Genomic DNA, 26,154 nt, shown 5'->3' with positions numbered 1-26,154 from the left:
TTTTTCAATTATTACTTTAAATCAATTTTATTATTTTAACAATTAGTCATAAATTTACAATTTTTAGTAAATTAAGGATTGGATTTTTATCTTTTAATTATTGGAGGAATATTAAGTTAGATGTTGTATTTGGTCTTTAGACGGTCACTCTTATTCCTCTTTGTCAATTGTTCTATATATATATGCAACTAATTAGGAAGTTAAATAAATAATAAAAAATAAATACTAAGTTGTTAATTGACAATTGTTTTGACTTGAATCATTTTAATTAATTAGTATATATGTGATTAGATCTAATTGCATTTATTATTTTCAAATTATTCCATTTTATTTTTATTTTTTTTATTATTAATATCTTAGCTTACTATTTGTTTTATTTTTATTATTATCTCGGATTTTATAATGGATTTTAATTAGTTAATTGAAGTTTTGGTTCTTAATTTAGATTTTTAAATTCTTCCTCTTTTATATTTTCATTTAATTATTTTTTGATAATCGCTTCTTTACTTATTATTATTATTATTATTTTTAGCATTATTATTAATATCATTAATATTATTATTAATTTGTTCTATTCATTTATTGACAAGACAAAAGTAACTATTACTACAGGTGACAAGTTAAAGCTCCTGACAGGGAAGAAAAATAAGAAACTTTAAACTCTGTTTTAACTTAATGGTAATTAATTACACAAAGTGCCCTTATTGAGCTCTTGAGCTAGCCAGCTAATTAGGATTCAACTTAAAGACTTAAAAGAGCTTTTCTAAAAATAGAGAGATGATAGTTGATGATAGTTCTAGGGTCCTATCATAGCTCCCTATTGGCCACTGGCTGGAGTGCATGGGTGTGGCAGGAGAAGAGGACGAGGGTATGGAAACAAACAAAGAATTTTGTTCAACAATGGCGCATTTTTGGCTTTTAGTCCAGGAACTTTGGTCCAGTTCCCTATTGGTGACACCTACAGTCTGTCCAAGCAATCTTTCTGAGCTGAACAAACAAGAACTCAACCTCAACAACTCACCACCAAGAATGAACTTCTGCTCCAGAGAGGGAGGAGCTGTACTGGTTCAACGTGATTGAACATCTGATTTCTCTGATCTTGAAAAGACTTTTGAGACTTCATTCCTATGATCCACCTTTGGACCCCCCACGCTGCACTAAGAACTATATCTGGGATGATGATGAACGTGATTATGAAGACAAAGGGCACGATCTGGTCGCAAACATGAACTTGACTCTTGTCTGCGTGACATTTTTGTGGTCCTGATGGTGTGGCTGCTGAACTAACAAACGAACAAGGTATTCTCTATGCTTTCTCTGACACTTCTGTCCCTCGTGTTGCTCTTGCTGTGGTTGCTGGTGGAGAAGCTAGAGCCCTGAGATAAATGATTAAGAAATGCAAAGTTGTTTGTGATTTGACGAAAAAGTCAAAGCCTAGCCTGTAAGAGACATATCTTCCTGAGTCTAAAATGTAACAGTAAAAAAGTAAATCCCAGAATAACATACTCTGATTGCTCCACTCAGAGCTATGAAGAAAGCAGCCATAAGAAAACTAAAAAAAAACTTTTGTGGTCGACTCATGCAGAATTTTATTTAAACTAATTAAAAGTGACTCTGTCTAGAGCTGCTGACTTGTCACCTCCAGAGACTAGACTATAGAGACTAAAATACTGTAGGAGGAAAGGTCAAAGAAAAAAAATAATAGATTAAGAGATAAATTAAAAGAAACACTGAGAAATATAAATATGACATTCTTCTCTCTAGAAGAATAAACCAAAAAACTATAGACTAATAGGAAATCTCCTTGAAGTGAATATTTGAAACTAGTTAAGATAAGCAAAAGAGTAATCTAGAATAGATACTGTATTTCTGTTGTGGGTAAATAATTAAAGAGCTATGACTGACACCTGATCTAATTAACCAATACATTCATAAAACACATTTAAACTCACACAATACTCTCGGACATTCACATAGATATTACAAATAACACTGAGCTCAGAGATAAACAAACAAACACATGATGTTTTCAATTTAAATTGAATAAGATAAAGAGGTGTCTCTGCTACGACCTGCTCCCTGTGTGTGTGAGAGAAGAAAGAATTCCCTCGAACCTCCGCCTCGGTTTCTCTCTTCACCATGAAGTCAAAACATACTGATAATTTGAACTCTCTGCTATCTTCAAGGTTTATTAAAAAAAAAACACATGACAAACTTTAACAGACATCCACAGATCAAAGTTATGAATACACAACTCGTGACACACACACAATATCCTCATCATCACCTGAATAGATTCAAAACTGACCTTCTCATAACTTCTGATCATTCTTATCCTGTTAGAGGTGGTGTTGAGAAGCCCTCCAGAGAGGGAGAAATAAGAAGCCACTGTCCACTGCAGACTTAAATATATCATAGAAGGTAAACAAGAAACATGAGCCAGCATGAGTAAAGCTAAAACTTGACTAGCAAGTTTAAATGTAGTTTAGGAAACTACTCTTTGGACATGTGGTGATATAGTTAAGATGTGTAAATTACCAAACACAAGAAATCATGATTTAAGATAAATACAACTTCCCTCAAACTAATAAGACTTTACTTAATGCTAAAAGAAGGAACATAGTGGTGTTATATATTTAAAAGGACATTCAATCGGACTTGACAAAATATCAAAAGGTAATCGCGCGGCAGATGTGGTCAAAAATTCTTCACATTCAATCTCAAGCATCACCTGAAGAAATTTCAATGTGGATAAATCAAGGCTCAGGGAAAACAGAAGAAGGTGTCTGGTGTAAAAGGGGACGCCCGGCTGCACCAGTAGCCTATCTGAAATCTCTAATCCTTGAGGCACATGGTCCTACACATGTAGGCAGAGAAGAAACAATTCGAAGATTGGACAATTGGTGGCATCCATTTAAAAACCAAATGGTGAAACAAGCACTAATCTCGTGTAATGTTTGCAATCAAGCTGCAATTAGGCCTACTCTCAAACCATTACCAGGACTAACACACCCTTCAGTTTTCTTTCCAGGACAAATGGTTGTTATCGACTATACTGACATGTTGGTCCCAGTTTCTGGATACAGGTACCTGTTGGTGATGGTGGACGCCTACTCAGGATGGCCAGAAGCATATCCTTGCCGGAAAGAAGATGCAAAAAGCGTCTCTAAACATTTGGTTAACCATTACATTCCAACTCATGGTTTTCCCCATTGTCTGAAAAGTGACAATGGCACGCATTTCAAGAACACCCACTTACAACAGGTGGAGCGCCAATTGGGCCTCAAACAAAAGTTTGGTTCTGTTTACCACCCCCAGTCACAGGCACAGGTGGAGAAAATGAACAGGACGTTGAAGGACAACCTCAACCGAGTCATGATAAGTACCGGGGTCAACTGGCTCGCGGCACTACCAATGGCACTGATAAGTGTTCGAATGTCTGTTAATACCCGGACGGGCTACTCTCCATTCGAACTCCACACAGGTCGCTGTTTTCCATGACCCCACGCTCCATTACCAATATCAAACCTAAAGGGTAAGACAATACACACGCCATTTGTCTCAACTGTACAGTTTCTTGGCTCCAGGTTCTCCAAGCAGACTGAAGAGGACCCCAAGCAACCCGTCCCACTGCAGGTCACCCCGTGTGTCTACCTGAAGGTGCTCAAGCGAAAGTAGACGGAACCACGCTGGACTGGTCCTCATCGCGTACTGGAAATGACGTCTCACGCCCTCCGGCTGGAAGGCAAAGGAGACACCTGGTTCCACCTGACGCAGTGTGCAGCTGACCCCGAGAGCTGTGACATACCCCTCCTCAACGTCAACGCCCACACCCCATCTACAACCCTGCCCCCCACCAACGTCGTCCACCATACCCCATCTACAACCCTGCCCCCCACCAACGTCGTCCCCGTCAACCTGGACAATCCTTCATCACCCCCGTCATCACTGTCTAACGTCTGACTGCTTGGCATGGCACCAAGAGTCGTGTGAGGAATTTTCCCTGCATCAACAACTGCCGCAGGTTTTTGCCCACACACTGAGCACTGAACACTGTCCTGATCAAACAAGGTTTGCGAAAGTATTCGGCCCCCTTGAACCTTTCAACATTTCGCCACATTTCAGGCTTCAAACATAAAGATATAAAATTTTAATTTTTTTTCAAGAATCAACAACAAGTGGGACACAATCGTGAAGTGGAACTAAATTTATTGGATAATTTAAACTTTTTTAACAAATAAAAAACTGAAAAGTGGGGCGTGCAATATTATTCGGCCCCCTTGCGCTAATACTTTGTAGCGTTACCTTTTGCTGCAATTACAGCTGCAAGTCGCTTGGGGTATGTCTCTATCAGTTTTGCACATCGAGAGACTGGAATTCTTGCCCATTCTTCCTTGCAAAACAGCTCGAGCTCAGTGAGGTTGGATGGAGAGCGTTTGTGAACAGCAGTCTTCAGCTCTTTCCACAGATTCTCGATTGGATTCAGGTCTGGACATTGACTTGGCCATTCTAACACCTGGATACGTCTATTTGTGAACCATTCCATTGTAGATTTGGCTTTATGTTTTGGATCATTGTCCTGTTGGAAGATAAATCTCCGTCCCAGTCTCAGGTCTTTTGCAGTCTCCAACAGGTTTTCTTCCAGAATGGTCCTGTATTTGGCTCCATCCATCTTCCCATCAATTTTAGCCATCTTCCCTGTCCCTGCTGAAGAAAAGCAGGCTCAAACCATGATGCTGCCACCACCATGTTTGACAGTGGGGATGGTGTGTTCAGGGTGATGAGCTGTGTTGCTTTTACGCCAAACATATCTGTTGCGGCTTCCAAACACAAACTTTTCGCCGCTGAGAGTATGAGGTTGGGTTCTCGGGTACGTAGATTTATGACGCGCTTTGGTTTGTTATGATAACAGATACGCTGAGATCCAGATATGCTTTTGGTGCATTTATTGTGATACAACCAGCAATAGCTTTTCCCATCGCGTGTAGCGGTCAACAAATATTACGGCTACTTCCAACCTTGACTCTCTCTCTCTCTCATCCGCGTCACCGGTGAGTGCCCACCTTTACGCACACACTTCCGCACGCACACACGCCTACTCCCATGTGAACCGCCCCCTCTGCAACACACACACACTCAAACACACCGTGCAGCACATCTTCAGCCTGTATGTCTCTTACACACCAGCCCCTAATTATTAGGACTCACATAATAATTCACATTTCAAACACAATAGGAGACATAATAAAGCATATCAATTTCAACGAAAATGCAAAAATGTCTAATAAATTGCTCAAGTCCATGAAAAGGTCATTATACCAAATATTCCTTCTTCTGGTCGTCATGACCAATTAGTGCAAAGTCCAGCACAAGTAATAAAAAGAAAAAGAAAAACAAAACACAAAGTCCATATAGAGGTCAGCAATGTCCTCATGCTGCCTCCTCCTTCTCCAGCAACAAACACACCTTGGATATGGGTCTGTCCAAGCAATTTGTTCTCGTCTTAATCCGAATTTGACGCACAAATCCCTTACGATCCGGAAAAGTTTGCAAGACACGTCCCATAATCCAAGAATTACGAGGTGCAGTACTGTCCATAAGCAAAATTAGATCTCCTGCGACAAGGTTTCTCTGGACTCCAGTCCATCTCTGTCGCTCCTGTAACAGAGGCAGGTACTCCTTTGTCCAGCGCTTCCAGAACAGATCTGATATGTACTGGACTTGTCTCCATCTTCTCTGTGCGTACAGGTCTGCTGCTTGGAACTTTCCAGGTGGTAATGAAGGCTGGTTTTTAAGCAGTAACAGATGGTTCGGCGTCAGTGCTTCCAGGTCGTTGGGATCTGTGGAGGCCTTGGTGATGGGCCTGCTGTTAATAATGGCTTCCACTTCGCAAAGAACTGTGTGGAGTCCCTCCTCATCCAAGCGTTGTACTTTGAGAGTGGAATTCAGGACTTTCCTCACCGATCTAATAAGCCTTTCCCACACTCCTCCATGATGTGATCCGTCCACTTAATGCCCTTTTGGAGTAACGCATCATGCACCTGTGCCTGGTTCCACTGCGCAATCATTGTTTTTAACTCACGTTCTGCACCCACAAAATTTGTCCCATTATCAGAGCGCAGCTCGCGGACCTGTCCTCTTCTGGCTATAAAACGCCTTAGTGCATTTATGAAGGAGTCAGTGTCCAGAGAAGGTGCCACCTCGATGTGTATAGCTCTCAATACAAGACAGGTAAATAGGACACCATACCTCTTCACTATACTCCTCCTGTTCCTCACTTCGATGGGTCCAAAATAATCAACCCCTACACAAGTGAATGGAGGTTCATTAGGTTTGAGTCGGTCTGTGGGCAAGTCTGCCATCTGCTGGCAAACTGGAGTGGCATTAAATCTTCTGCAGATGGTGCACTTGGACAGAACTCTCCTAATGGCAGTACTTGCTCCTGTCATCCAGTATTTCTCCCTGAGCTTGGACAACATGTGGTTGCGGCCGCTGTGTCCTACCTCTTGATGTATATTTCTCAGCAGCAGGGTAGAAATATGAAGGTCTTTTGCCAGAATGATAGGATGCTTAGACTCCAAAGGCAGTGCTGCTTTGCTCAGCCGTCCTCCCACACGCAAGACTCCATCCTCCAGCCTTGGACACAACTTGTACAGGTGACTATTTTTCTTGACATTTTGTCCCTTTTCCAGACACGAGAGTTCCTCAAAAAACTTTCTCTTCTGGCAAAACTGAATTATGGCCAGCTCAGCCTTGTCCATGTCCTCCACTGTAGGAACACACAGGACAGCTGCACCTTTAAATGTGCACCTTTCCTGCTCCATCATTCTCTGTTGCTGCATGCTCTCTTCACTCTGATTGGCTATTAGCCTTTTTCTCTTCCTGATACAGGACCACAACCATTCTTTGTATTTCAGCCACCACGCCACAGCTTTCTTTAATGGGATCCACGAGGAATAATGATGGATCAGGTAAGTAGTGGGATCCTCTTCATCTTGTACGGCATTGACAACAGCAGTTTTCTTCACTTCTGGATCGTCCTGGGGGAGATGACTCACAGGCTCAGGGTTCACAGGCCATTCGGTTTCAGGTTGGCAAAGAAATGGCGGTCCTGTTAACCAGAGTCTGTCCTTCAGAAATGCCTCCACTTTGAGCCCTCTGGATGCTGCATCTGCTGGATTTGAAGCTGTATCCACGTACCTCCACTGAGCGGGGTGAGATGATTTCAGGATCTCCGAAACACGATTGGCAACAAACACCTTAAATCTGGAGCTTTCGTTGTTAATGTATTTCAGCACAGAAGCACTATCAGATCAGAACACAGATTCCTGAAGACTCATGTGTAGTTCTTTCTTCCACAGGACATCCATGCGACTGGCCATTGTTGCAGCAATCAGTTCCATTCTTGGAATTGTAACTGTCTTCAGTGGGGCAACACGAGCCTTTCCCATAATGAAAGCACTGTGCATTTGGAGGTGCTCATTCTGTAACAGCAGGTAAATGACTGTACCATAGCCTTCCTCGGAAGCATCGCAGAAATGGTGTAGTTGCGCAGTATTAACATCCCCAAACTTCAGAGGTTTTAGACATCTGGGCAGCTCAAAGTCGTCCAGTAGGTGGAGCCCTTGCATCCATTTAAGCCACTCTTTGGAGACAGTCTCTGGTATGGGATCATCCCAACCAACTCCCCTTCTGCACAAATCCCTCAAGAACCTTTTTGCTGTCAGAACAAGGGGACTTAACATGCCCAGAGGGTCATAAATGGAGCTTACAGTAGAAAGGATGCCCCTGCGGTTGAGTGGTCTGGCCTTCCATACAACTTTGAATTTAAAGGTGTCTGACTTGATACACCACTCTACACCCAGCACTCTTTCAATGGGCACAAACTCCCGGTCCAGGTCCAACTGCTCCATGCCTTTAGCTCTGCGGGGCTCTGGGATGGTCTTGAACACTTCAGATCTGTTACTGTGCCACTTGGTCAAACAGAATCCCCCTTTAGAGCACAGAGACATGAGCTCATGACAGAGGGTCAGTGCTTCCTCCTCTGTTGCAACTGCCACCAAACAATCATCCACATAAAAGCAGTGCTGCAGCTTGTCCACTGTCTCCTCCTTATGCTCATGTCCAAAATCCTCTGCACATTTCTTGAGGGCAAAGTTGGCGCAGCTTGGGAGGATGTAGCTCCGAAAAGATGTACCTTCATCCTGTATTCACATGGTGCTTGGTTCAAGTCTCCTTGTGACCACCAGAGGAATCGCAGCAGATCAGTATCATCTGGGGGCACTTGCACCTGGTGAAACATAGCTTCTATGTCAGCCATGATGACGACAAGTTCCCTCCTGAACCTGGTCACAACTCCAATCAGTGAGCTGGTTAGATCGGGCCCTTGCAACAGCTCTTCATTTAGAGATTGTCCTTTGTAACTGGCACCACAATCAAAAACAACTCTGAGTTTTCTCTTTGTCGGGTGGTAGACACCATGGTGCGGTATGTACCAGACCCTGCCATCACTTCTTTCCAGCTCTGCATCAGGAACCCTTTCAGCATAGCCTTTACCAAGCAGATCATTAATAAAGGTGTTATACTCCTTGTAAAACACTGGATCCCTCTGGAGCCTCCTCTTCAGATGGTTTTGACGCTGTTCCACCACTTTCCTGTTATTTGGCATGCAGACGTTTGAATTTTTCAAAGGCAGGGCAACCTGGTAATGACCATTGACCCGTTTGGCTGACTTTGTGACCATGTCCATGAACCTCAGGTCTTCCCTGGACAGACCCACTTGTTCCTCCACAGCAGATTCTGGAAAGTCCATTTTAAATTGCTGTTGCCACAGTTCATCCAAATTTACAATGGACACACGGTTCACCGTTACTGGCTGGTCACAGTAATTGGCCTCTCCACCGTTTCCTGTCAGTGGTCCATTTACCGTCCAGCCCAGCACCGTCCTTATAGCGTAGGGTCCATTGTGCTCACTGCGGATGACTTCCAGCGGTTCCATGGCTCGTGGAACATTCGTTCCAATCAACAACTCAATTCCAGCCTCAATCTGTGGTAAGGAGATGTGTCTTAAATATGGCCACCTTGTCAGATCCTTATTTGTGGGTATGTTTGCTTTGTGGACTGGCATTGACAACTGAGTGTACGCTTTTGGCAACTCGATGAAGCTGTCATCTTCAAGTGCTGCCACCTCCAGCTCTGGAACAATGTAGCTACTGACCACCTTCTCCTGCCCCATGGTCCTGAGAAGAATGTTGGCTCTCTTCCCAGACAAATTGAGCTTCTGCTTCAGACTCTCAGTACAGAACACTGCAGTACTTCCCGGGTCCAAAAAGGCGTATGTGAGAATGACTTTATTGCCCTTCTTGGCCTTCACTTGGATCGGCACGATAGGAAGCTTGCAATCTGTCTCACCAGCCCCTGTAAGCCCACTGGAAACCAAAGTGTCGTCCACTGTAACCTGGATGCTTCTCTCAGCCGGTTCTGCTGTTGCCACACTATCCTTATGGAGCACAGTTGGATGTCTTAGGCCACACTTCGAGCAGGAAATCTTCCTTCGGCAATTTTTGCTTATGTGTCCTATACACAGGCAGCGAAAACAAGCACCATTTTCCTTCAGGAAGTCAATTTTCTCCTTGTGTGCCATTTTTTCCAACCGAGCACACACATCCAATGTGTGTCCTCCAGTGCAGCAGGGACAGATCTTCCTGGCTGGTGGTTTTATGTTTGTAGCTTTATTCACAGGTTGAGCTGTTCTCTCCACATGATTCACTGTGGTAGCGAAGCTGGTTCCTCTGATGCTGGTGCGAGGGGGTGGTTTGTGTTTCATTTGTTTAGTTGTCATAACAGTGTCCTGAATGTTTCCAAACACAGGGTCTGTCAAGATTTTTACTTGTTTTTCAACAAAGTTGGTAATGTCCACAAACCTTGCTCTCCTATTGTACCTTTGTGGTTGCGGCCGCTGTGTCCTACCTCTTGATGTATATTTCTCAGCAGCAGGGTAGAAATATGAAGGTCTTTTGCCAGAATGATAGGATGCTTAGACTCCGAAGGCAGTGCTGCTTTGCTCAGCCGTCCTCCCACACGAAAGACTCCATCCTCCAGCCTTGGACACAACTTGTACAGGTGACTATTTTTCTTGACATTTTGTCCCTTTTCCAGACACGAGAGTTCCTCAAAAAACTTTCTCTTCTGGCAAAACTGAATTATGGCCAGCTCAGCCTTGTCCATGTCCTCCACTGTAGGAGCACACAGGACAGCTGCACCTTTAAATGTGCACCTTTCCTGCTCCATCATTCTCTGTTGCTGCATGCTCTCTTCACTCTGATTGGCTATTAGCCTTTTTCTCTTCCTGATACAGGACCACAACCATTCTTTGTATTTCAGCCACCACGCCACAGCTTTCTTTAATGGGATCCACGAGGAATAATGATGGATCAGGTAAGTAGTGGGATCCTCTTCAGCTTGTACGGCATTGACAACAGCAGTTTTCTTCACTTCTGGATCGTCCTGGGGGAGATGACTCACAGGCTCAGGGTTCACAGGCCATTCGGTTTCAGGTTGGCAAAGAAATGGCGGTCCTGTTAACCAGAGTCTGTCCTTCAGAAATGCCTCCACTTTGAGCCCTCTGGATGCTGCATCTGCTGGATTTGAAGCTGTATCCACGTACCTCCACTGAGCGGGGTGAGATGATTTCAGGATCTCCGAAACACGATTGGCAACAAACACCTTAAATCTGGAGCTTTCGTTGTTAATGTATTTCAGCACAGAAGCACTATCAGTCCAGAACACAGATTCCTGAAGACTCATGTGTAGTTCTTTCTTCCACAGGACATCCATGCGACTGGCCATTGTTGCAGCAATCAGTTCCATTCTTGGAATTGTAACTGTCTTCAGTGGGGCAACACAAGCCTTTCCCATAATGAAAGCACTGTGCATTTGGAGGTGCTCATTCTGTAACAGCAGGTAAGTGACTGTACCATAGCCTTCCTCGGAAGCATCGCAGAAATGGTGTAGTTGCGCAGTATTAACATCCCCAAACTTCAGAGGTTTTAGACATCTGGGCAGCTCAAAGTCTGCTTCAGACTCTCAGTACAGAACACTGCAGTACTTCCCGGGTCCAAAAAGGCGTATGTGAGAATGACTTTATTGCCCTTCTTGGCCTTCACTTGGATCGGCACGATAGGAAGCTTGCAATCTGTCTCACCAGCCCCTGTAAGCCCACTGGAAACCAAAGTGTCGTCCACTGTAACCTGGATGCTTCTCTCAGCCGGTTCTGCTGTTGCCACACTATCCTTATGGAGCACAGTTGGATGTCTTAGGCCACACTTCGAGCAGGAAATCTTCCTTCGGCAATTTTTGCTTATGTGTCCTATACACAGGCAGCGAAAACAAGCACCATTTTCCTTCAGGAAGTCAATTTTCTCCTTGTGTGCCATTTTTTCCAACCGAGCACACACATCCAATGTGTGTCCTCCAGTGCAGCAGGGACAGATCCTCCTGGCTGGTGGTTTTATGTTTGTAGCTTTATTCACAGGTTGAGCTGTTCTCTCCACATGATTCACTGTGGTAGCGAAGCTGGTTCCTCTGATGCTGGTGCGAGGGGGTGGTTTGTGTTTCATTTGTTTAGTTGTCATAACAGTGTCCTGAATGTTTCCAAACACAGGGTCTGTCAAGATTTTTACTTGTTTTTCAACAAAGTTGGTAATGTCCACAAACCTTGCTCTCCTATTGTACCTTTCCTGCAGGTCACATGTGTTGCACCTCCAGCAGTCTCGGAGTTTGTACGGCAGTTTTTTGATGATTTCCACCATGTTTGTGGGTGTGTCCAGATCATTTAAATACTGCACATCCTCCAAAGCGTTGCAGCATCCACGCAGAAAGAGGCCGTACTCCTGAAGGGCTTTCACATCTTCTGTTTTAATAGTGGGCCATGACAAAGCTCTCTCCATGTATGCGGCTGCAACCTTTTGCTCATTGCCATAGTGTTCTTTCAAAAGAGCCTTCGCCTTCACATATCCTCTGCTCGACTCCATGTGCTGACAGCTCCTCACTAGTCCCTTTGCATGCCCTTTGGTGTATTGTTCAAGGAAGTAGAGTCTGTCACAGTTGTTACTGGTGTTTCGCTCAACTCCATTTTTAAATGCTTTAATAAACGAATGGTATTTGAGTGGGTTACCATAGAAAATGGGAATTTCCCTTTTTGGGAGTGCTGAGAGGCACCATCAATGCGCCGATGCAACCAGCGTAACATCCATTTAATACATTGTCCTCACTTGACACAATGCATTCCAGTTGAAGCGGATTCCTTAATCCACAAACATTAATAGGTTCAGGCCTACCTGTTTCCAGGTGAATGGATGGCGTGGTGTGGCACTTATCTGTGGCTGCTTTGTTCTCAGGCTAGTCGGTGCGTGACGACTTGGTTCTTTGATGCGGCTTGATGATTTTCATTCTATGCCTTTTTTGTTGACAAATGTTACGGCTTCCAAACACAAACTTTTCGCCGCTGAGAGTATGAGGTTGGGTCCTCAGGTACGTAGATTTATGACGCGCTTTGGTTTGTTATGAAAACAGATACGCTGAGATCCAGATAGGCTTTTGGTGCATTTATTGTGATACAAACAGCACATAGCTTTTACAGCGCTGCGAGGATGGATGAATGGAAGATGAGTCCAGCGAATCAAACAGGTAAAAGGGGTGATTAATGAATGAATGAGTAGCGTGTAGCGGTCAACAAAAATTACGGCTACTTCCAACCTTGACTCTCTCTCTCTCTCATCTGCGTCACCGGTGAGTGCCCACCTTTACGCACACACTTTCGCACGCACACACGCCTACTCCCATGTGAACCGCCCCCTCTGCAACACACACACACTCAAACACACCGTGCAGCACATCTTCAGCCTGTATGTCTCTTACAATATCGTTTTGCATTGTGGCCAAAAAGTTCGATTTTGGTTTCTGACCAGAGCACCTTCTTCCACATGTTTGGTGTGTCTCCCAGGTGGCTTGTGGCAAACTTTAAACGAGACTTTTTATGGATATCTTTGAGAAATGGCTTTCTTCTTGCCACTCTTCCATAAAGGCCAGATTTGTGCAGTGCACGACTGATTGTTGTCCTATGGACAGACTCCCACCTCAGCTGTAGTTATCTGCAGTTCATCCAGAGTGATCATGGGCCTCTTGGCTGCATCTCTGATCAGTCTTCTCCTTGTTTGAGATGAAAGGTTGGAGGGACGGCCGGGTCTTGGTAGATTTGCAGTGGTCTGATACTCCTTCCATTTCAATATAATTGCTTGCACAGTGCTCCTTGAGATGTTTAAAGCTTGGGAAATCTTTTTGTATCCAAATCCGGCTTTAAACTTCTCCACAACAGTATCTCGGACCTGCCTGGTGTGTTCCTTTGTCTTCATGGTTCTCTCTGCACTTTAAACAGAACCCTGAGACTATCAAAGAGCAGGTGCATTTATACGGAGACTTGATTACACACAGGTGCATTCTATTTATCATCATCAGTCATTTAGGACAACATTGGATCATTCAAAGATCCTCACTGAACTTCTGGAGTGAGTTTGCTGCACTGAAAGTAAGGAGGCCGAATAATATTGCACGCCCCACTTTTCAGTTTTTTATTTGTTAAAAAAGTTTAAATTATCCAATAAATTTCGTTCCACTTCACGATTGTGTCCCACTTGTTGTTGATTCATGACAAAAAACTAAAATTTTATATCTTTATGTTTGAAGCCTGAAATGTGGCGAAGTATTGAAAGGTTCAAGGGGGCTGAATACTTTCGCAAGGCACTGTAGATCACCATACATTCATTTTTTTTGAGGCAGCCATTGTACTGACCACATAAAATGACTTGGTGGTCCTAATTTGGCCTGCTGGCCTTGAGTTTGACATGAGGATGTCATGTGTTTTTCCATATGCTTACGATCCCCGTCCTTCCCCCAGTGATGTCACCACCCGCTCCGGTGGCAGCAGGAACCTCGAAGCTCCAAGAGTCTCCGGACTTCTTCACCCAGTTGAACAAGGCTGACGCAACGAAATCCAAACCCAGAGTCGCTCATCAGCCCAAAGCTTCAGATTCACCCGGTAAACGACTAGATCATACACACGTGTGCAACATCAGTGAAGGTGACACTCTCTGTGCCTGCTGAACAGAGGACAGGGGTCCACTGGTGGAGATCAAGCTGAGCAGCTCCTTCCAGCCGGTACAAAGCTCCAGTAAATCTGCGACTCCTCCAGCCAGCCAGCCTAAACCCGTGTCCCTCCCTCCTCTGCCTAAAGACATGGCCGTTGAGAAATACTCCGGACTGCGCCTTCGGTCGGTTTGAATTCATCACGCCTGGAGAAGAGTCGGAACGCTAACGTTGTTTTTCCTCAGGAAGCCTCGCGTCTCCTCCATTGACATGGACAGCAAGATGGCCAATCGGCGTTTGATCCGTCTCTCTGAGCTCCCGGAGCGTTTGGCTCGGGAAAAGCTGGATGACAGCGACTGGGTGACGTTCGCCGTGTTGGTCAACAAAGCGACAACACAGAGCAACAGCAGCGTGAGTAACCAGCTCGGGTGGATGAGAACCTCCTGCACCTGCCTCTAGTGATGGATGTCGCTTTGATTTCTCTTTGGTTTGATGGTCGTGCGTGTTCCTGTGTTTTTTGTAGAGGTGTCTTTGTGTGTGTTCTTGTTAACATACAGTGTGCGTGTTCATATGTGCATTAACTTCTTAAATGGGTTTGTGTGTCATTCATGTGTTTTTGTGAATTGAATGTCCAGCTGTGTGTGTAGTTGTGTACCTAATGTGACTAATCAAGACGACAAGAATCTCATACTTCAACCATTGATTCTATGAAAGCGTCGTCAACAATAAGAACTGCACCAGATAAAAACTAACGGGGACTTTTGTAAATATTGTAATTTTTTGTATTTACTGTATATATGCAGTTAATACAAAACTGCAGCAAGAATTCTGAGCTGTTCTAGTAGAAGAACTTACATTTCTCTGATCCTTAAAAGTCTTCACTGGCTGCCAGTTCCTTTCAGGATCAAATTTAAAATTCTGGTTTTTACTTTCAAAACTATGCATGGTCAGACTCCTCCTTACATCACTGATCTGATCCAGCCTTACACCCCAGCTCGGGCTCTTAGGTCTGTGGATCAGAATCCACTGATGGTTCCTGAACACGCATCAGGACAAGAGGAGAGAAATCCTTCCAGGCTGTTGCTCCTAAGCTTTGGAACGATCTTCCTCTCCCTCTGTGTTTGATGATCTACTGACTCCTTCAAGAAACATCTTAAGACGTTTTTATTTGTTCAGGCTTTTCCTTGATTTTCTGATACTCCTGTGTTGTTCTCTGTGTTATCTTGACCTTTTAAGTATATATTTTATTGAATATTATTTTGATTGTTTAAGCGCTTTGACCCTGGTCTGGAAAAGTGCTCTACAAATATAAATTACTTACTTACTTACTTACTTATATTTTTCAAATGTATAATGGCCATTTATATTGAATTCTTGTTATTCTTTTTTTTTTGTGTGCTCTTGCTTATTGTACTTTTTTCTTTTCACCTGATGCTGCTGTAACAAAAAATTCCTCTTGTGGGACTAATGAAGGAAAATATTATCTTATCCAAACCTCGTCTTTCAGGGTAAAACCTTCAGCATATGGAAGCTGAACGACCTACACAACCTGGAGGTTTACGTGTCCCTGCTGCTGTTCGGAGAGGTCCACAAGGAACACTGGAAGACTGACACCGGAACCGTCATCGGAATCCTCAACCCCAATCCCATGAAGCAGAAGGACGGGTACGACGGGGTGAGTGAAGGACGACAGAGGCTCATATTCTACATTTATCTTACATATTCTCTCAGATCTGAGGGAAAACAAATCCAAATGAGGGGCCATCAGTCTTGACTAATGCAGACAGTTTTAGTTCAGCAGCAGAACTGCTATGATGACAGTTTTCATTTTTAATAGATGGGATTAACTGTCGTTTAAAATGTGTCATCTTTCAGGTGAGCCTGACCGTCGACCACCCACAGAAAGTCATGATCATGGGTGAAGCTCAGGACTTTGGCACCTGCAAGGCCGCGAAGAAGAACGGGGAGCCGTGCTCCCAGATAGTCAACCTGGTGGGTCCCTCCCCTCCTCATCCTGCGACTAAAGTCTGTCCTCTTACCAATCCTTCGTGTGTGTCTAGTACGACTGCCAGTTCTGTCAGTACCACGTCAAGGCCCAGTACAAGAAGATGAGCTCCAAACGAGCCGACCTTCAGTCGTCCTATTCGGGGAAGGCTCCGAACAAGCTGAAAGGAAAAGGTGGCGGTCTGAGGGACCGGCTCTGTCAGGATGGATTCTACTACGGCGGCGTGTCCTCTGCCTCCTGCGCCGCCTCGATGTGAGTCACTGACGGTGAAGACAATCAACGGGTAGAAATAATCCACTGGACTTTGTGTTGCAGCTCTGCTTCGAAACCCAATAAACAGAAAACCCTGGACACGCTGTTCGTGAAAGGTTCGGCAAAACTCCTCAACCAGGCCAAGAGTCTCGGTGAGAAACCGACCCGTCAACTTTTCCACACAAAATTAAACTCTAAATTGTCAACTTGTTGTTTTGTCCTATGACTTGTATTTCAGTCAGACAACCCCTTTACCGCCTTCATTTTTTTCATTTTCAATTTGCCCAAAAAATAAGTGCAGGTTGTTCACAGATGGCGGCATAAGAAAATTATTTTTGTTGATTCTTCACAAGTACCTTAAACCGTTCTTCATGTTCGGCAGCCCTGCAGTCTGGGGAAGTATCCGGTTGCTCAAAGGAGTTTAAGAGCTTGTTGTCCATGCCAACCCCTGGAACCCTGCAGCTGAAGAAGCACCTGACGCAAGGGAAACCAGCAGGTACAGCTGCCGTCACGCTCGCTATACTTCCGATGTGTTGGCATCATCTTACGCAAACGATGACGTGAAACTCATTGGTTATGATTCCATTCTTTTGTGTCATTTTAAACAATGATTTGATTGAAAATAAAAAATATACATCTCAAGTAGTAGCAACAAGTTGTCGGAGCTCCATCCCAACGTGTGGTAGCTTAATGCTAGTTTTGGCTAGCTTGAGGTTTGGTCTAATATGATCTGTTGATGATGATTTGTTTTGTTTTTTCTGATGGTGACCGTTAAGTGGGTTAGCATCACATCTTTGATGGCACTGTCCACTTTTATATTCCTGCATAGCTTCTATTTTTAATAGTTTGAATTAATGTGCGTTTAGTCTCGGCGGACGCCTCTGGGTCGCCTGTTCAGTCCATATCGGCATCAGACCTGTTGAAGCAGCAGAAGCGACAGCAGCAGGAACTCCTCAATGGCCGCAAGAAGAGGATGGAGGAGATCCAGAAGAGGGCGCAGCAGAACTCTCGCTCACCGGGTCTAATGTCCCCAAAAGCTGCCTCCGAGGTTCCCAAGTCCACCTGCAGCCCAGGGACACCAAGCACCCCGACACTGGGTCGAGGCTTCACAGAAGGAGAGGACATCTTGTTCTTCGACGGCAGTCCGCCGTCGGCGCCGCCTGCCAGTGCCGTCAGTCACTCGGCTGCCAAGCTGGCCGCGCTGAAGAAACTGAGGGCCAAAGGGTCGGGCCTCCAGAAGGAGGATCCCAACGCTGTGAAGAGGAAGAGGAACAGCAGCAGTGATATCAACGCCAGAGTGGAGAAGAGTCTCACTTCCCCAACAGGTGAGGAAAACATGCTAGCTTCAAGGATCGAAGTTTACACCTCATACTAAGGCTCCTTCTTTAACTTGGATCGATATTTCCCACATAAGAGTCACAACGTGTTATGGAATTGAATTGCTAAGCCCTGATCTCTGACGTACCTCTCCAGGTGAGTCGTCCACCACTGAGGAGGACGGGCAGCCGGCACAGAAGAAGAAGCGAGAACAACTTGACTTCATCCAGTCAGAGGAGTTCCAGAAGATCCTTAATGCCAAATCTCGACACACACTTGTGCTGCAGGCGGTGAGATGAATACTGTTGCCGCATGTACAAATGTTTTACGTATTTTTTCATCTAAATATAATGACACTGCATAGACCTGAGCCAAGGAGGTGATTTCACCTGATTTTTACCAAACTGGAAAGAGTCAAACCTGAGCTTGTTCCTCGACTCAGGCGGAGTATCAGCTGCAGGAGCGCTATTTCGATGTTCTGGTGAAGAAGGAGCAGATGGAGGAGAAGATGAAGGGGACCAGGGAGATGAAGTGCCGTGCAGTCAGCTGTAAGAAGGTATGTTTGATCCCTAAATGTATAATCCTTACTGCTGGATCTTTTTGACGTGGATCCTCTCCATCTTCAGTGCAGCTACACGTACTTCAAACCTGCTGACCGCTGCGTGCAGGAGAACCATGATCTACGTTGGCATGACGCAGTGAAACGCTTTTTCAAATGTCCTTGTGGCCAAAGGGCTATAGCGCTGGACAGACTTCCACACAAACACTGCAGGTAAGAGATGGACTTTCGTTCATTTTTTGGCATCGTTGACGTGTTTATGGTATTTGCAGCAACTGTGGGCTGTTCAAATGGGAACGAGACGGAATGTTGAAGGCACGTATTTCAAATGTTCTTTTTCTAAATCTTTCCCTTGTTTTTTGAGTACGACACCAATAAAACTCTTTCTATGTTACATCAGGAAAAGACTGGACCAAAGATCGGTGGTGAGCTGCTGCTGCCACGAGGGGAAGAGCACGGCAGGTTCCTGAACAGCATGATGTAGACTTCTGAGACCAGTATTTTAATTTAAAGCATTTTCATATCGTTTAAAATGTCTATTTTAATTGTAGTGCAACCGAGTATGAATTGTATGTGTTGTATCTCATTAAAGAAATGATGTGAAACATTTCAAGTTCATCTCAACATTAGCTGAGAGTAGAAGTTTTTTTTTTTTTATAGCGGGCAACTTGATCAGGTCGAGGTAAAGGGGTTCAAAACCCTCCCATAATTCAAATTTAAACCATATTTATTACATGTTAAGTAAGTGAGATTTCCAGAATTTCCGGTTGTGAATTGTGAGGTGACAATAAGAGACGGATGACAAAAACTAAAGTGTGTCCAATTTTATTGAAATGTACATGAGAATGTCGGCTTCCCTGGCAATTAAAAGGTCCATAATTTGGCCAAAATGTCTCTCTTCTCTCCTTCTCTCTCTCAGCAGTCACCATGGCAGACTGGCTACATAAGACTATTAGCTTAATTGCACTGTTAACTCAAAAGACTGTAAACAGCAGAAGTTCTGCTCCCGGGTATATTCAGGTAACGCGTAAGCAACTAGAGAAGAAATGACCTTCAACAAAAAAAGATTAATTTTACCAGGCCTGGCAAGATACGTTGAAAATACACAGGGCAGCTCTACGGAAATCAAGAGCCAGCTATTTTGGGGGTTGTGTGTTTTTTTTTTTTGTTTTTTTTTTTTGTTTACATGTTCCTAACTTAGTTTAATATCCCGTGTGATGACAATACTGAAGAGTCATTTAGATTGAGAAGGAAGAACCAGTTAGAAATCAGTATGACAGAAGCCAACAAAAGACTTTTACAATCCAATCAACATTTTTTTATTTTCTGGACATCAAAACGGATGTAAAAGCATCACTTTTATTCAAAATGAAGCAATGACATATTTTATTTTTCTCCATCATTCACATATTATCTCATGGAACTTCCTGGATGCTCCGCAAAGCGATTCTATAGGAACTTCCACTCAGTTGATCTTGAAAAAACTGGAAATGATAATACAAACCTTTTAAAGAACTAATCTGTGAAATTAAACCACAGGAAACTTTTAAGAGAATATATTTACCTGCTGCATAAGGTCCAGGATGGTGGCATTGTTTAATTCCCCATCATAGGTTAGCTTTATTCGTAAATGAGTCAGGAATTGAAGGCCAGCTGAAAAGGTAAATACACAATTAATTTATGATCAAAACTTTTTTTTTAACCCTTACATACTTGTGGTAAACACCGGATTCAAAGGTGATGATGTTGTATTATAAAACTGTTTAATTGTTGGTGATGTTGTTTTGGTTTTCAACTTTTCAGTTGAAGTAACATCTGTGGTTGTTGTAGGGGTCATTGTTGAAGTATGAACTGTGGTCATTGTAGGGGTCACAGTTGAAGTAATATCTGTGGTTGTTGGAGGGGTCATAGTTGAAGTAACACCTGTGGTTGTTGTAGGGGTCATTGTTGAAGAATGAACTGTGGTTGTTGTAGGGGTCATAGTTGAAGTAACATCTGTGGTTGTTGTAGGGGTCATAGTTGAAGTAACACCTGTGGTTGTTGTAGGGGTCATTGTTGAAGTATGAACTGTGGTCATTGTAGGGGTCACAGTTGAAGTAATATCTGTGGTCATTGTAGGGGTCACAGTTGAAGTAATATCTGTGGTTGTTGTAGGGGTCATAGTTGAAGTATGAACTGTGGTCGTTGTAGGGGTCACAGTTGAAGTAATATCTGTGGTTGTTGGAGGGGTCATTGTTGAAGTATGAACTGTGGTCATTGTAGGGGTCACAGTTGAAGTAATATCTGTGGTTGTTGGAGGGGTCATAGTTGAAGTAACACCTGTGGTTGTTGTAGGGGTCATTGTTGAAGTATGAACTGTGGTTGTTGTAGGGGTCATAGTTGAAGTAACATCTGTGGTTGTTGTAGGGGTCATTGTTGAAGTATGAACTGTGGTCATTGTAGGGGTCACAGTTGAAGTAATATCTGTGGTTGTTGGAGGGGTCATAGTTGAAGTAACACCTGTGGTTGTTGTAGGGGTCATTGTTGAAGTATGAACTGTGGTTGTTGTAGGGGTCATAGTTGAAGTAACACCTGTGGTTGTTCCAGGGGTCATAGTTGAAGTATGAACTGTGGTCGTTGTAGGGGTCATAGTTGAAGTATGAACTGTGGTCGTTGTAGGGGTCATAGTTGAAGTATGAACTGTGGTCGTTGTAGGGGTCATAGTTGAAGAATGAACTGTGGTCATTGTAGAGGTCATAGTTGAAGTAATATCTGTGGTTGTTGTAGGGGTCGTAGTTGAAGTATGAGCTGTGGTTGTTGTAGGGGTCATAGTTGAAGTATGATCCGTGGTTGTTGTAGGGGTCATAGTTGAAGTAACGTCTGTGGTTGTTGAAGGGGTCATAGTTGAAGTAACACCTGTGGTTGTTGTAGGGGTCATTGTTGAAGTATGAACTGTGGTCATTGTAGGGGTCACAGTTGAAGTAATATCTGTGGTTGTTGTAGGGGTCATAGTTGAAGTAACACCTGTGGTTGTTGTAGGGGTGATAGTTGAAGTAAAATATATGATTGTTGTAGGGGTCATAGTTGAAGTAACATCTATGATTGTTGTAGGGGTCATAGTTGAAGTAAAATCTATGATTGTTGTAGGGGTCGTAGTTGAAGTAAAATCTATGATTGTTGTAGGGGTCATAGTTGAAGTAACATCTATGATTGTTGTAGGGGTCATAGTTGAAGTAAAATCTATGATTGTTGTAGGGGTCGTAGTTGAAGTAACATCTATGATTGTTGTAGGGGTCCTAGTTGAAGTAACATCTGTGGTTGTTGTAGGGGTCATAGTTGAAGTAACATCTATGATTGTAGTAGGGGTTGTAGTTGAAGTAACATCTGTGGTTGTTCTAGGGGTCATAGTTGAAGTATGAGCTTTAGTTGTTCTAGGGGTCATAGTTGAAGTAAAAGCTTTGGTTGTTCCAGGGGTCATAGTTGAAGTATGAGCTGTGGTTGTTCCAGGGGTCATAGTTGAAGTATGAACTGTGTTTGTGTTAGGGGTCATTGTTGAAGTATGAACTGTGGTTGTTGAAGGGGTCATAGTTGAAGTAACATCTGTGGTTGTTGTAGGGGTTGTTGTAGGGGTCATAGTTGAAGTAACATCTGTGGTTGTTGTAGGGGTCATAGTTGAAGTATGAACTGTGGTTGTTGAAGGGGTCATAGTTGAAGTGTGAACTGTGGTTGTTGAAGGGGTCGTAGTTGAAGTATGATCTGTGGTTGTTGTAGGGGTCATAGTTGAAGTATGAACTGTGGTTGTTGAAGGGGTCGTAGTTGAAGTAACATCTGTGGTTGTTGTAGGGGTCATAGTTGAAGTATGAAGTGTGGTTGTTGAAGGGGTCGTAGTTGAAGTAACATCTGTGGTTGTTGAAGGGGTCGTAGTTGAAGTAACATCTGTGGTTGTTGTAGGGGTAATTGTAGGGGTCATAGTTGAAGTAACATCTGTGGTTGTTGTAGGGGTCATAGTTGAAGTATGAACTGTGGTTGTTGAAGGGGTCATAGTTGAAGTATGAACTGTGGTTGTTGAAGGGGTCATAGTTGAAGTAACATCTGTGGTTGTTGTAGGGGTCGTAGTTGAAGTAACATCTGTGGTTGTTGTAGGGGTAATTGTAGGGGTCGTAGTTGAAGTAACATCTGTGGTTGTTGTAGGGGTAGTTGTAGGGGTCATAGTTGAAGTAAAAGCTGTGGTTGTTCCAGTGGTCATAGTTGAAGTATGAACTTTGGCTGTTGTAGGGGTCATAGTTGAAGTAACATCTGTGGTTGTTGTAGGGGTCATAGTTGAAGTAACATCTGTGGTTGTTGTAGGGGTCGTAGTTGAAGTAACATCTTCGGTTGTTGTAGGGGTATTTCTAGGGGTCGTAGTTGAAGTAACATCTGTGGTTGTTGTAGGGGTACTTGTAGGGGTCATAGTTGAAGTAAAAGCTGTGGTTGTTCCAGTGGTCATAGCTGAAGTATGAACTGTGGCTGTTGTAGGGGTCATAGTTGAAGTAACATCTGTGGTTGTTGTAGGGGTCATAGCTGAAGTATGAACTGTGGCTGTTGTATGGGTCATAGTTGAAGTAACATCTGTGGTTGTTGTAGGGGTCATATTTGAAGTATGAGCTGTGGTTGATCCAGTGGTCATAGTGGAAGTATGAACTGTGGTTGTTGTAGGGGTCATAGTTGAAGTAACATATGTGGTTGTTGTAGGGGTCATAGTTGAAGTATGAGCTGTGGTTGTTGTAGGGGTCGTAGTTGAAGTAACATCTGTGGTTGTTGTAGGGGTCGTAGTTGAAGTATGAGCTGTGGAAGTTGTAGGGGTCATATTTGAAGTATGAACTGTGGTTGTTGTAGGGGTCATAGTTGAAGTAACATCTGAGGTTGTTGAAGGGGTCAAAGTTGAAGTATGAACTGTAGTTGTTGAAGGGGTCATAGTTGAAGTATGAACTGTGGTTGTTGAAGGGGTCATAGTTGAAATAACATCTGTGGTTGTTGTAGGGGTCACAGTTGAAGTATGAACTGTGGTTGTTGAAGGGGTCATAGTTGAACTATGAACTGTGGTTGTTGAAGGGGTCATAGTTGAAGTAACATCTGTGGTTGTTGTAGGGGTCGTAGTTGAAGTAACATCTGTGGTTGTTGTAGGGGTTGTTTTAGGGGTCATAGTTGAAGTAACATCTGTGGTTGTTGTAGGGGTCATAGTTGAAGTATGAACTGTGGTTGTTGAAGGGGTCATAGTTGAAGTATGAACTGTGGTTGTTGAAGGGGTCATAGTTGAAGTAACACCTGTGGTTGTTGTAGGGGTCGTAGTTGAAGTAACATCTGTGGTTGTTGTAGGGGTAGTGGTAGGGGTCATAGTTGAAGTAAAAGCTGTGGTTGTTCCAGTGGTCATAGTTGAAGTATGAACTTTGGCTGTTGTAGGGGTCATAGTTGAAGTAACATCTGTGGTTGTTGTAGGGGTCATAGTTGAAGTAACATCTGTGGTTGTTGTAGGGGTCGTAGTTGAAATAACATCTTCGGTTGTTGTAGGGGTATTTCTAGGGGTCATATTTGAAGTATGAACTGTGGTTGTTGTAGGGGTCATAGTTGAAGTAACATCTGAGGTTGTTGAAGGGGTCAAAGTTGAAGTATGAACTGTAGTTGTTGAAGGGGTCATAGTTGAAGTATGAACTGTGGTTGTTGAAGTAAAAGCTTTGGTTGTTGAAGGGGTCATTGTTGAAGTATGAACTGTGGTTGTTGAAGGGGTCATAGTTGAAGTATGAACTGTTGTTGTTGAAGGGGTCATAGTTGAAGTATGAACTGTGGTTGTTGAAGGGGTCATAGTTGAAATAAAATCTGTGGTTGTTGTAGGGGTCACAGTTGAAGTATGAACTGTGGTTGTTGAAGGGGTCATAGTTGAACTATGAACTGTGGTTGTTGAAGGGGTCATAGTTGAAGTAACATCTGTGGTTGTTGTAGGGGTCATAGTTGAAGTATGAAATGTGGTTGTTGAAGGGTTCATAGTTGAAGTATGAACTGTGGTTGTTGAAGGGGTCATAGTTGAAGTAACATCTGTGGTTGTTGTAGGGGTCATAGTTGAAGTAACATCTGTGGTTGTTCCAGGGGTCATAGTTGAAGTAAAAGCTTTGGTTGTTGTAGGGGTCATAGTTGAAGTAACATCTATGGTTGTAGTAGGGGTCATAGTTGAAGTATGAACTGTGGTTGTTGTAGGGGTCATAGTTGCAGTAACATCTGTGGTTGTAGTAGGGGTCATAGTTGAAGTACCACCTGTGGTTGTTGAAGGTGTCATAGTTGAAGTAAATTGTGTGTTTGTTGTAGGGGTCATAGTTGAAGTAAAAGCTGTGGTTGTTCCAGTGGTCATAGTTGAAGTATGAACTTTGGCTGTTGTAGGGGTCATAGTTGAAGTAACATCTGTGGTTGTTGTAGGGGTCATAGTTGAAGTAACATCTGTGGTTGTTGTAGGGGTCGTAGTTGAAATAACATCTTCGGTTGTTGTAGGGGTATTTCTAGGGGTCATATTTGAAGTATGAACTGTGGTTGTTGTAGGGGTCATAGTTGAAGTAACATCTGAGGTTGTTGAAGGGGTCAAAGTTGAAGTATGAACTGTAGTTGTTGAAGGGGTCATAGTTGAAGTATGAACTGTGGTTGTTGAAGTAAAAGCTTTGGTTGTTGAAGGGGTCATTGTTGAAGTATGAACTGTGGTTGTTGAAGGGGTCATAGTTGAAGTATGAACTGTTGTTGTTGAAGGGGTCATAGTTGAAGTATGAACTGTGGTTGTTGAAGGGGTCATAGTTGAAATAAAATCTGTGGTTGTTGTAGGGGTCACAGTTGAAGTATGAACTGTGGTTGTTGAAGGGGTCATAGTTGAACTATGAACTGTGGTTGTTGAAGGGGTCATAGTTGAAGTAACATCTGTGGTTGTTGTAGGGGTCATAGTTGAAGTATGAAATGTGGTTGTTGAAGGGTTCATAGTTGAAGTATGAACTGTGGTTGTTGAAGGGGTCATAGTTGAAGTAACATCTGTGGTTGTTGTAGGGGTCATAGTTGAAGTAACATCTGTGGTTGTTCCAGGGGTCATAGTTGAAGTAAAAGCTTTGGTTGTTGTAGGGGTCATAGTTGAAGTAACATCTATGGTTGTAGTAGGGGTCATAGTTGAAGTATGAACTGTGGTTGTTGTAGGGGTCATAGTTGCAGTAACATCTGTGGTTGTAGTAGGGGTCATAGTTGAAGTACCACCTGTGGTTGTTGAAGGTGTCATAGTTGAAGTAAATTGTGTGTTTGTTGTAGGGGTCATAGTTGAAGTAACATCTGTGGTTGTTTTAGGGGTCATAGTTGAAGTATGAACAGTGGTTGTTGAAGGGGTCAATGTTGAAGTATGAACTGTGGTTGTATAAGGGGTCATAGTTGAAGTAACATCTGTGGTTGTTGAAGGGTTCATAGTTGAAGTAAAAGCTTTGGTTGTTGAAGGGGTCATAGTTGAAGTATTAACTGTGGTTGTTGAAGGGGTCGTAGTTGAAGTAACATCTGTGGTTGTTGAAGGGGTCGTAGTTGAAGTAACATCTGTGGTTGTTGTAGGGGTAATTGTAGGGGTCATAGTTGAAGTAACATATGTGGTTGTTGTAGGGGTAGTTGTAGGGGTCATAGTTGAAGTAAAAGCTGTGATTGTTCCTGTGTTCATAGTTGAAGTATGAACTGTGGTTGTTGAAGGGGTCATAGTTGAAGTATGAACTGTGGTTGTTGAAGGGGTCATAGTTGAAGTATGAACTGTGGTTGTTGAAGGGGTTGTAGTTGAAGTTACATCTGTGGTTGTTGTAGGGGTATTTGTAGGGGTCGTAGTTGAAGTAACATCTGTGGTTGTTGTAGGGGTCATAGTTGAAGTAAA

The 26,154-nt window shown here is 43.4% G+C and overlaps 1 protein-coding gene across 2 annotated transcripts; it reads left to right on the top strand.

The window, feature by feature from the left end:
- Positions 1-10,108: 10,108 nt before the first annotated feature.
- On the top strand, positions 10,109-18,882 carry LOC148083663 (protein MCM10 homolog). 2 transcript variants are annotated; one of them, XM_087786773.1, is made up of 16 exons: positions 10,109-10,437; positions 10,557-10,962; positions 13,955-14,095; positions 14,165-14,327; positions 14,388-14,553; positions 15,650-15,817; positions 16,018-16,134; positions 16,203-16,399; positions 16,463-16,551; positions 16,782-16,895; positions 17,266-17,724; positions 17,873-18,006; positions 18,159-18,272; positions 18,343-18,488; positions 18,548-18,590; positions 18,676-18,882. In XM_087786773.1, exons 3-16 carry the CDS (start codon positions 13,957-13,959, stop codon positions 18,757-18,759), a joined length of 2,133 nt encoding a protein of 710 aa, XP_087642899.1. In that variant the 5' UTR covers positions 10,109-10,437; positions 10,557-10,962; positions 13,955-13,956; the 3' UTR covers positions 18,760-18,882. The 2 variants fall into 2 exon arrangements, with proteins under 2 accessions (XP_087642899.1, XP_087642898.1); XM_087786772.1 differs by having other exon boundaries at positions 10,109-10,752; positions 10,828-10,962.
- Positions 18,883-26,154: the final 7,272 nt, after the last annotated feature.

This window comes from Callionymus lyra, chromosome 3 (assembly GCF_982586985.1).
Source record: "Callionymus lyra chromosome 3, fCalLyr1.hap1.1, whole genome shotgun sequence".
NCBI classification, from domain to species: domain Eukaryota; kingdom Metazoa; phylum Chordata; class Actinopteri; order Syngnathiformes; family Callionymidae; genus Callionymus; species Callionymus lyra.
Note: the sequence above shows the minus strand (reverse complement) of the source record. Positions and strands in the feature narration are given on the sequence as shown.

Coding starts and splice junctions, on each gene's coding strand:
- LOC148083663 (XM_087786773.1), top strand. CDS start 13,957: ATGTCACCACCCGCTCCGGTGGCAGCAGGAACCTCGAAGCTCCAAGAG. Junction 14,096..14,164: donor CAAAGCTTCAGATTCACCCG/GTAAACGACTAG, acceptor CCTGCTGAACAG/AGGACAGGGGTCCACTGGTG. Junction 18,489..18,547: donor CTTCCACACAAACACTGCAG/GTAAGAGATGGA, acceptor TGGTATTTGCAG/CAACTGTGGGCTGTTCAAAT.